This window comes from Erithacus rubecula (assembly GCF_903797595.1).
Source record: "Erithacus rubecula genome assembly, chromosome: 5".
In the NCBI taxonomy this organism is placed as follows: Eukaryota; Metazoa; Chordata; class Aves; order Passeriformes; family Muscicapidae; genus Erithacus; species Erithacus rubecula.
The window spans coordinates 29,989,275-29,999,971 of record NC_136687.1 but is presented as its reverse complement, the minus strand read 5'-3'; the positions used below and the strand labels follow the sequence as shown (position 1 = coordinate 29,999,971).

The 10,697-nt window shown below is 42.3% G+C and overlaps 1 protein-coding gene and 1 long non-coding RNA gene across 2 annotated transcripts; one reads left to right on the top strand and one right to left on the bottom strand.

Moving 5' to 3' along the window:
* Positions 1-5,924: 5,924 nt before the first annotated feature.
* LOC306801994 lies at positions 5,925-7,146 on the bottom strand. Its single transcript, XR_013774239.1, has 2 exons — positions 6,639-7,146; positions 5,925-6,042 (listed from the first exon to the last, which is right to left on the bottom strand). It is a non-coding gene; the product is annotated as an uncharacterized lncRNA (long non-coding RNA).
* A 136-nt stretch (positions 7,147-7,282) lies between these two features.
* Positions 7,283-9,778, top strand: SLC25A4 (solute carrier family 25 member 4). Its single transcript, XM_079305672.1, has 4 exons — positions 7,283-7,474; positions 7,678-8,164; positions 8,455-8,595; positions 8,943-9,778. Exons 1-4 carry the CDS (start codon positions 7,364-7,366, stop codon positions 9,098-9,100), a joined length of 897 nt encoding a protein of 298 aa, XP_079161798.1. The 5' UTR covers positions 7,283-7,363; the 3' UTR covers positions 9,101-9,778.
* Positions 9,779-10,697: the final 919 nt, after the last annotated feature.

Here is a 10,697-nt window from a genome sequence, read left to right as displayed (position 1 = left end):
ACAAAAATTGTTATATTATAAACAAGTGTGCTGTCAAAAATAGCAGATGGAAAACAAATCACTTCAATAATTTAACAATTCAAATCTGTCTGTCTGCAGCAATGGATTTTAAAAATAGCTAAAACAGTAAAATCACACACAGAACCTACTTAGAAAACAGAAACCAGAAGATTAACAAAACAAACATAATATAAAAAGAACAACTTAAATAATTTTTGATACTTCAAAATTACTGCAACATGACCATAAAAAGATGTATTGAAAAGAGCAAAGACCAACTTGAATTGAATAGTGCAAAGACTTGCATTATCCCATTAAGATTTATACTAAGACAATATTTAGAAGAGTAAGCTTGAGCAAAATAGAAAATAAAACCTTACTTAAAATGCCACATGAGATTTCCTCATATAGTCTGACTTGAACCAATGTTGTATCAATGATTTAAAATTGCAATTACTAGTTTATGTAGACCTAAGAGGAAAGAGCAAGTCCTTACAACTCTAAGAAGAGGCAGGCAATTGAAAACTATGCAAGAGTCACCAGAGCTATGGAAAGCTGAACACGAGTCATCACACAGGGTATTGCATGAACGATGTAAAGAATGTTGCACTACACAAAGAGGCCTGGGTGTCATACTAGACATTCTTCCAATCCAGAAGATTTTCTGAAGAAGAGCATGTTGTAAACTTCAGGCCAGAAAAGTCTATATTAATACTTTAACTTTTTAATAGCTTTGTTTTGCCAAGCTCTGAAAACAAATCAAACCTGTTTTCTAGGTCATGATACTTAAGCAGGTGCATCTGAATTCTGCATTCACACAACCCAGTATTTCTCCAGTTTGGAAACAAACAAGCATTTTTTTAAATCTCACTAGGTATGCAGGAGAACTTGGTGAAGAACTTCATTCCCTGATCAAGACCTAAAACACATTTGAAGTGCTATTGCTGAGATGTGTTACTCAGTAGCAGCAAGAGAAAATTGTGTCTTATGAAAAATTCAGAGATCTTGGCTTTGCTCAGATCACACACCTGCCCAGGCAGTGCTGATACTGCTAGCAGCTGCCACACCTTCCAAGAGATCTGGTGAACACCATGAGAAGCATATCTCTAGCAAAATGCTGGAATGTGTAGAAAAGCAAAGCACAATGCTAATTATCTCTTAGCACAACTCCTACCTGGGAAAATAAGACAAAAAAATTATAGCAAATAGAATATTTCAAAGTAGTAAGTAGGAAAATGAAACTTCAAATATCATCAAATATAACAATTAGAACCCTGGAAGTATAGACTTTTCTTGAGAGGTAAACCTTGCCCTGAAGGTCACAGTTTTCCTACAAAACACAACACTCTCCAGACCTCATTTCTTCCATGCAAAATTAGCGTAAACTAGAATTTTTTAAAAATCCAACAAACCAATATATCAACATCAGAGATCCTCTCAGCATGTATTCTTTTCTTGGAAGCACAAAATCTGAAAAATCACTGAATCCAGGAAGGGCTATATGTTCCACCACATAATGAAACATGTTTGGAAATTACTAAAGAAATTATTTTCTGCAGAAATCTACACCAAAAAAAAAAAAAAAAAAAAGTACAAAATTCCTTTCAGATGTAAAGCAGGCTTTCAAATTTTGCTGTATGCTTGTTCTGAATCAGTTTTAATGGTATTTTTGGAAAAAATACAATCTTGACTTTTAATATTATTGCATATATATAAAATGGCATATGCAAGAGATCTGGTAAAACAAGAAAAGCTCTATTCATGCCTTGCTCTGCCACACACTGACAAAATGACCTTGAGAAAGTCATTTCACTTCTCTTTGTCTTTTCTTCCAAAATGCAGTCTGAGGATAATGAGTTATGCTTTATATCAAAATATATTTACCGAAGAAAAGTTAATAAACAGTAAATTCACTATTATGGAGTCTAACAAGTCATTAATTTGCTTATATACGTGGCAAACTGTCCACAATACCTCTGCTTTATGAGTTTACCAAAATCTGTAATGTGTACTGTTATGTTTGTGCCATGACTGCATTAATAATCAAACAATTAATAGATAGTCTAGAATAATTTAAATTTTTATGACAGTCTGTAGAATCCATTAATTATGCACTGTAATGCACACCTGTGATGTAAAAGATTATTTTTGTTTTCAAGGTATGTTGAGACTTACGAGGAAAAATCACTGGAGCTCTGAATCTTAGCAATACTGTTATTCTCTCTACAGCCCTATAGAGAAGTGAAATTAATTTCAGAGTAAAGACTGTGATTGCAATTCTTCAAACAACTAGAGTATCAGACATTAATGCTTGTCTGATTTGAGTACCAGAGTTTCTAGTTTAGTTCTATTGCTCTAAGAATCTGAAACCTGTGCGAAATAAACAAATTCCTGATGAGCAACCAAATCCTGTAGTATTGGTGCTTGATTTGTTTCCTTCTCCCTCATACCCTACTCTTTACCAGTGATCTTTGCCCTCTCAGGTACCTCAGTGACCACTAGTGAAGCCAATGAAGCATTGAAAATTGAAAAAACATATTAACCTTAGGTTAGTTGCCTTCACCAGGGCAATTTTAATGTGGTAGAAGATATTCAGTTAACACATACATTTTCATTATTACTTCAGTCAACAGGGAAGTATAATATGCCTGGCCACACACATGCACAAGAGGAAATCAGTCACTGGAGACCAAGGAGACTCAATCTATCTTGGCAAACTTTGCCTGTGGGCTATTTCTCCACATCTCTCACGTGCTCTCTTGCTGCAATTTCTGTAACTACTCTAGTTTTCCCTCCCCACCCGGCCTGGCTTCCTCTTTCCCTTTTTATTCCTTCAGCTGCTGCTTCTTCTTTCTTAAACAATCTACCTGAGGCAATGAGCTCTATCCCTTACTCTGCTTCCTATTTTCCACACCTACACTTCTCTATCCCCACTCTCAACACTACCATTGCTCAATTGGCCCTTCTTGTATTGCTGTTCTGTCCTTCTGCTTGGTCCACTACCCTTTCTTCTCTTCACTTGCTGCAGCTGGGAGATACACTTTAAACACTTCCCACCAGCCTGTTAATTTCAAGAGTCCACACATTCTGAATGCCCTTGCCTGATCCTCTGCAGATTCAGACTCTTACAGAGACCTCTATTCTCTTCACCCCATCCCACTTCTTACTTCCACATCGAGGCTTCCTTCACAATCCCCATGACATTTTGTCTGTTTTTGAGCAATATCTCAGCTCTTTTCCCCTCTGAAGAACTGCCAGCCAGTCAGCCAGCTCCTCCTGATCAGCCTTCTGTGATTTCTACTGACGTTCTTCCCTTCTTCACAATTTCTCACACACATCCTCAGGCAGCTTCCAAGATTCATGTTGCTGTTCTTGGTGGCACTCTAGCAGTCATTGGTATGTCTCCTTGCCTTGGCCCACTCATTTCCACTTGTACCTTTCACTCAGTGTTTTGCTCCCTGAAAGAGCCATTCTTTTGACATGGTCTGCAGCAAGAATAGCTGTTCCCATGACCTCTGTTATCCCATCCTCTTTGATCATTTCCCTTCCTTGCCATGTCCTTCCTCATATCCTCTCACTTGCTCTCTCCATTATTTCCATCTCATCCGATTGAGAATATCCCATCTAATCTCAGCCTACTTCCTCCTTCTTTATCTTTCATTTCTAGCACAAATTGATTGTAGACTTGTTCTGTTTCTTACTCTCCACTCCTATCTCATGAATTATGAAGTGTGACTGCCAAATACATAACCCAGTCTGCTTTGAGCTTCAAATTCTAATCTGTGATCAGGTTTACTTCATCCACAACCATTTAATTGTCTCTTCTTCCAGTTGAGCCATCTTTATACATTTTCTTCCTACTTTTCCAAGTTAAATGAAGAACTGCACTTTCCAAGTGCTCTCTTCCTGAACATCTTCTGCACAAATCCTTGTCAAAGGAAATATTAATATGCTCACTTCCTACAAGTTTATTCCTTGTGTCACAGGTTGGGTATTTTTTTCCTCTCCTACTTCCCTTCTCAATGTGCTGCTTACACTTACTATCCAATTTTCCCTCTCTACAACTCTTAGGTAGGCACCTAAGACAGGTAACACCAACATCCAGTTAAAATAACCCTTGCTAATACCTGCCCAAAACAAACTCAAAGCTCACACTACTTTGTCCTTCTTGATCATCTTTGTCATCACCAACCTCATTATTCCTCTTCAACTCTTATCCTCAATAAGCTCTGTTCTGGCTCTCTTACTCTCCTCTTCCTGACTTCAAATATACATCAATCTTAAAATGAGAACTTACTAGAACACCACAAATTCTTCCTGAAAATAAGCAACATATTTCTTCTTGGCATCTTCCCAATACACTGTCTACTCACCACTAGGAGCTGGGAGTCAGGATATTCTGACTGATTCCTTGTGCTCCCCCTTGTGTCTGCTATCAGGCTCAGACTGCTGACTTTTGATGAAAAGCTTCTTTTATTTTGTGTCTGGCTTAGGCTCAGTGCTAGGGTTTCCAGTGTCTTGGATATGTACATAAACAAGGGTATGCACTACTTTGGAAAAGTTAATCTCCTGTGATGTTTCAAGCTGGCTATTCACACACCAAAGCACAATGCAGTCAGTCAGTCACTAATCTCTCTCCAAAATTAGCTATTTTTAGCTCAGAATTTTTAAGAATTAAATGCAGTGTCTTTATGATATGTCAGTAGTGCAGAGCACCCAAAAACAGCCTAGAAAAGAAAAACTCAGTAAGAAAAATAATCGATCCAAAGCTTCAAATATCTAAGAAATATGAAGCTTGAAAGATTGCTTTCAATAATTCAGAGAGATTGCATTCTCAGAACTGTTTTAACCATTTCTCTAGGAAAGTATCAGAATATTGAATAACAAACACCAACTAACTGTATGAAAAGCCAAAGGTTCTTCAGCCTTTTTAAATAACATGCTCAACGTACTGGTAGAGCTAGCAGTAAATTCTTTACAGGATATGTTTGAGTTTCTACACTAAGTAGCAAACTGTCCCTGATCATCATACATAGGAAAGATCTAAATCAGGTATTTGGAGAAAAATCAAACAAATTAAGAATAACTCTCAAAGTAGCCAACACATGTCTTGGCCCAGCCCTGCTTTTATTAAAACTGTTTGGAAGCAAAGTCTCTTGTGGAAATTGCTATCTGGGCTCACAGAAGGGAGAGCAGAAGCAGAAAAAGTGGCAACTCACCTGCTATGCAGTCCTTTCCTTAAATACTGGCAGTTACAGATAAACAATACTAGTGCTACAGAAATATCAGATCAAATAATCTCTGTGGATGTGATGATAATACCCAACAATAACTTCAAAAACTAACTGGAACTCTTGTGTAAATACTTTATTTAAATGTCATTTTGAAAACCCCAACAATTTAAATGACCTAAAAATATAATTAATACCCCTCACCAATCTAAATCTAAGATGGTGGGGAAGGAGCTGGCAAACAATCCTTTCAGGCTGGACCCCCACTCCAGTCTTACTTTAGGCTCCCCATTGCCTTTCCTCCCCAGCAGCATCTCACTGCCGCTCTCCCATTCACCATACACCAGTCAGCAGGGTTGATACCTGAGTGCATATCCTGAGGAGACCTTATCAGTCTGGGCACTCAGGCAGCAGCTGTGAGCATCACTGTCTCAGGGGTCAGTGTGAAACCAGCAGCAGAAGCCTCGAGATGTTAAAGGTGTGTTTGCTTTCCTGTGAAAAGAGGAGACACCAGATCTGGTGAGTGAAGTATAAGGGAAAAAAAGGAAAGGTCAAAGGTAGCAGGCAGCCGCATACGTTGAATAAAACTCCCTTCAACTCACAGTCTAATTCTAGGGATCCCCTATGCACCACCTTTTGGTCTCCCTGCTTGGGGAAATAACTCTTTGTGGGGGGCTCTCTTCCCATTTCTTAAGAGTTTGGGGAAAGGCTTCATCTTCTCAGAAGGCCAAGGTACAAAGGGTGCTTCTGGAAATCACACCTGATATCCACTTCTCACACTTGAGGCTTATGAGAAGAGACCTTAACAGATCTAAGAGCAGTAGAGGGCAAGAAAGACAGGGGATCAAATGTACCACCCCATTGACTTATGCTAACAAACACACTGGAGGGAAGAGATGGAGTGCCCTGTCAAGAATGTCTCTTTGTGAGACAGCCAAGCTTTTAGCATCTGCATTAAGATGAATTATATTTTCATTACTGATACCATATTACCAAATCAAAAGACACTCTTACGAGTTCCTCAGTATAACATTCTTCTGTCTTAATAGCTTTTTAGGGGAAACTCTTTGGTATACATCTATACCTTGCTGCATTGCCTTTTACATAAGTATTCCACACCATTAAGACACCTAATAATGAACCATAAGCTCCTGCTTTCTTATGGGTGTCAGCCAGAAAGAACAGAGGAGAAACAAATGGGGGAGCCATTTAATCGTCATTTGAGACTCAAGCATTTTTTCTAAGAACCAAACACTGCTTGAAGGCAGAGCTGCACTACAGCCTTTACTCTTTTTTCCCAGTGGGCACCAGTCAAGCAATTTCAGCCTGCCTGGGGCATGTGCTTCCCACGGTGTCCTCCCTCTCTCTCTGGAGAGGGGATTGCCTGCGGGTCCTGGAGGGTCTGACCTTGCAGGGGTGACATGAGGGTACAATGCAGGAAGGCATGTTGTCTCCTCCTCGGGAAGCCCCAGAGCATGCTGGGCTATTTAAAGACCTCGACGCCCGCGAGTTCCACACGGTGCGTACAGCATGAAGCAGCTCCCTGGCCTTGGCTCCAGAGAGGTCCCTGGCCACTGACGCCTGTGAACACAGCAGCACCTTCCAGGCTGGCAGCACATCCCTGGGGAGCTTTGCTGTTGGGCACGACACCCATGTCGCCCCTCTCTGCGTGAATCCACGCGCACGAGGGCAAGGCTTAAAGCGCTCTCAGCCGGCTGCACCCTCAGGGCGCTCCGGGCAGCCTTTCAGCCGCTGCCTCTCGCCTGCACGGAACAGTTAACGCGGCCCGAAGCTCCTGCCAGCTCCCCGTGTTCCCGGTGCCTCCCGGGAGCTATAAATACAGTGGGCACATGCTCTGACACCGCGTTCCCCAGCAGGCACCAGATAACTTTAATTTGCCCTTTAAACGTCCCGGGCCCGCGTCCCTCGCGCGGCCGCCCGGGGAACATGGCGGGGCGGGCCCGGCGGGGCGCAGCCAATGCGCGCGGCGCGGGGGGGCGCCTCCTCCTCTCGCGAGAGGCCGCGCGCTATAAGCGGGGCTGCGCGGGGCGCGGGCACATTTGTCCGGCGGGGTGGGGAAGTGTCCGCTCGTTGCCTCTCTCCGGGCGGGGCTTGTCGGACCGGCTCGCGGCATGGGTGACCAAGCGCTCAGCTTCGTCAAGGACTTTCTGGCCGGCGGGATCGCCGCCGCCGTCTCCAAGACGGCTGTCGCCCCCATCGAGAGAGTGAAGTTGCTGCTGCAGGTGAGGGGGCGACGGGGGGCGGCAGGCGCGGCGGGCGCTGCTCGGCGTGACTAAATATGGGAAGGAGCTCGGCCGGCTCCGGTTACGGGAGAGCTGCCCGGGACGTGGAGCAGGGCCGGCCCCGTCCGTGCCCTTCAGCGTGCGGGGTCACCCCTGCCTGCCCGTCTCTCACCGTGCCCTCCTTCTCCTTCTCCTCCCTGCAGGTCCAGCATGCCAGCAAACAGATCACGGCCGATAAGCAGTACAAGGGCATCGTGGACTGCATAGTCCGCATCCCCAAGGAGCAGGGCATCGCCTCCTTCTGGAGAGGCAACTTGGCCAATGTCATCCGGTACTTCCCCACCCAGGCCCTTAACTTCGCCTTCAAGGACAAGTACAAGCAAATCTTCCTGGGCGGAGTGGACAGGCACAAGCAGTTCTGGCGCTACTTCGCAGGGAACCTCGCATCTGGGGGCGCCGCGGGAGCCACCTCCCTCTGCTTCGTCTACCCGCTGGATTTCGCCAGGACCCGGCTGGCGGCTGATGTGGGCAAAGGAGCCACTGAGAGGGAGTTCTCTGGCCTGGGCGACTGCATTGTCAAGATCTTTAAGTCTGATGGTTTGAAGGGCCTGTACCAAGGATTTAGTGTGTCTGTCCAGGGCATCATCATCTACAGAGCAGCCTATTTTGGGGTATACGACACGGCCAAGGGTAAGAAGTGCATGGAGGAGTGACTTCAAGGAAAGATCCACTCAGTCAAGGCACTCCAGGGCACTTGGCAGTACAAGGGCGAGCAGGGCTTGGCTCAGCACCAGTTGAGTGCAGCGCTAGAATGCGTACAGGTGTTTCTGACACGCATTCCTGCCTCCCTCTGCTTGCTGCTCTGAAACGCCTTGGGTTTGGATTGACTCCGGGGTTGGTGGGTGATTATTCCTTCCACAGCCATGTTTCCCACAGCTCTGTTCTCTGTACTGATTCCGTTCATTTGTTCTTGATGACAGGTATGTTGCCTGATCCAAAGAATGTGCACATCGTAGTGAGCTGGATGATTGCCCAGAGTGTCACTGCAGTGGCAGGGCTGGTTTCTTATCCTTTTGATACTGTGCGACGTAGGATGATGATGCAGTCTGGCCGAAAGGGAGGTAAGAATAAGTGCTCCTGTGATGTTCTGGCTGCAGAAAGTTTCATCAGGATAAGGGATACTGTGTGTTTTTTTTGTTGTTGTTGTTTGTTTGTTTTGTTTTATGGAAAATTAATAACCTTCTCATCGGAGTCCTTAAAAAACCTACGGGGAACACATTGCTGGTTGTTTCTATCATGTTGATCTAAAGGACTGAGAAGTTACTTGATTTCCTATGGAAATCAATTGATTACTAAGTTTTAAATCCTTAGCGGTACTTTGCTTATTCCCTGTTGTTTTAATGATACAAGTTGAAACATACTTGCTGTATGACTTCAACCCTTCTAACCTTTATGTTTGTTTCCACAGCTGATATTATGTATAAGGGCACAATTGATTGCTGGAGGAAGATAGCTAAAGATGAAGGATCCAAAGCGTTCTTCAAAGGTGCCTGGTCGAATGTGTTGAGAGGCATGGGCGGAGCTTTTGTATTAGTACTTTATGATGAAATCAAGAAGTATGTCTAAAACTTAACATCATCATGCAGTAGTTCAATTGTTCTCAATCAACTTTTTTAAAAATACAAACTTGTGATGTAATGGACAACAAAATATTTCCTAGGGAAACAGAATAAAATTTTAGTAACGTATCTGGTAGAGGTAAGGATGCATTAATTTAAAAATTGTCCACAACATCACAGTTACCTTTTCTATGAGAATTCCTCCATTTGTATTAGAACCTATGTATATATTACACTTCAAATTGCAGGTGATACATTTTGTCTAAAGACAAAATGTAAGCGGCCTATACCTAGTCTAAAATCTAATATTGTGAATTCTTAATTGTCATAAATATTTATTATACTAAGTAATATCTCTAGCTATCCAACACTGTGATGACATAACATGAATTAAAATCATGTTTTCTTCTAAAGCTCTATTTTTTAATATAATATTAAGTGAAAAGTATGTCTGAAATAATAAACTATACTGAAGCACCAGGCTCAGTTCCTAACTGCAGCCTTTTCCCTGACAAACTACATAGTAATATGGTTGAAACCATAATCTGATTTTTCAGACATACTTTGTAAAATGTGGAAATGCAGTGTTTCAAAAATTCCCTGTATTGTCTCAAAGGAAAAAGTTGTCTGCTCTGATGTTCAATTGAACTAAAACTGAAATGAAATAAATTAATATATTAACGAACTTTCCCTGTTGTTTTCCGTATACTGAACACATTACAAGCATGTTTTCCAAGGTGCTACTCAGGGCACTGTTAGTGGCTGTCTCTTGACAGTTTTTCAACAGAGCTTTAGGTAGGTGAAGTTATTGAGGTTATTGATAATTCTACAATTGCAAAACCAAGTGAATCCAGTATAAGGATACTGCACCCAGAGATCTTTGAGATAAGCTTCCACCTAGTCTTACATGCTTGCATAATTTGTTTATATTATGCTTAACTTTGCTTTCAACAAAAATGAAATTCTCCTCATTGAATAGTGAAGTCATTATAGCTTATTTTACTTGAAAAAAATATTCTAGAATTGAATACTCTGGAGTTATTAAAATAACTACATATTGAACCATTATGAACACATTGCAATAATAGTGACCAGTGAAATCAGAACACGCTCAGTACAGTTTTTAAAGTTTAGATGCTGCAAGGTTATGAATGCATGGAAGAACAGGCTGTCAGATTAGGCAAAGGAGGGAAAGTGAGGTGTGGCCATTTCAGTTGTTCAGTTAGACTACATATAGACAAGCGTGTGTTATGTACCCACCTAAGAAAAAAACCATAGAATCAGAGCATCCTCTGTGTTGGAAGAGACCTTAGAGTCCATCTAGATCCAACCCTCCTGCCATGGGCAGGGACACTGTCTACTAGACTTGGTTCCTGGCCGTGGATACTTCTATGGCTGGGGTGTCCCCCACTTCTCTGGGCAACCTGGGCAAAGGGATAAGACTAAGCAAGTAATAATATTAACTTTTATCTCATCTTCATCTTTTACTACTTCATATATATGGCTTCCAGTTACCCTTTTCCTATATTTGAAACATTTATCAGATACAGGTAAGTCCCTGTCACTTGGCATGAGAGGCTCTGTTTCTCTGCTACAGCTCAGTT

What these genes read in the sequence shown, in the direction of transcription:
- SLC25A4 (XM_079305672.1), top strand. Translation starts at nt 7,364, where the DNA reads ATGGGTGACCAAGCGCTCAGCTTCGTCAAGGACTTTCTGGCCGGCGGG. An exon ending in GAGTGAAGTTGCTGCTGCAG is followed by an intron (nt 7,475 to 7,677) that starts GTGAGGGGGCGA and finishes TCCTCCCTGCAG; the next exon opens with GTCCAGCATGCCAGCAAACA. An exon ending in GGTATACGACACGGCCAAGG is followed by an intron (nt 8,165 to 8,454) that starts GTAAGAAGTGCA and finishes TCTTGATGACAG; the next exon opens with GTATGTTGCCTGATCCAAAG.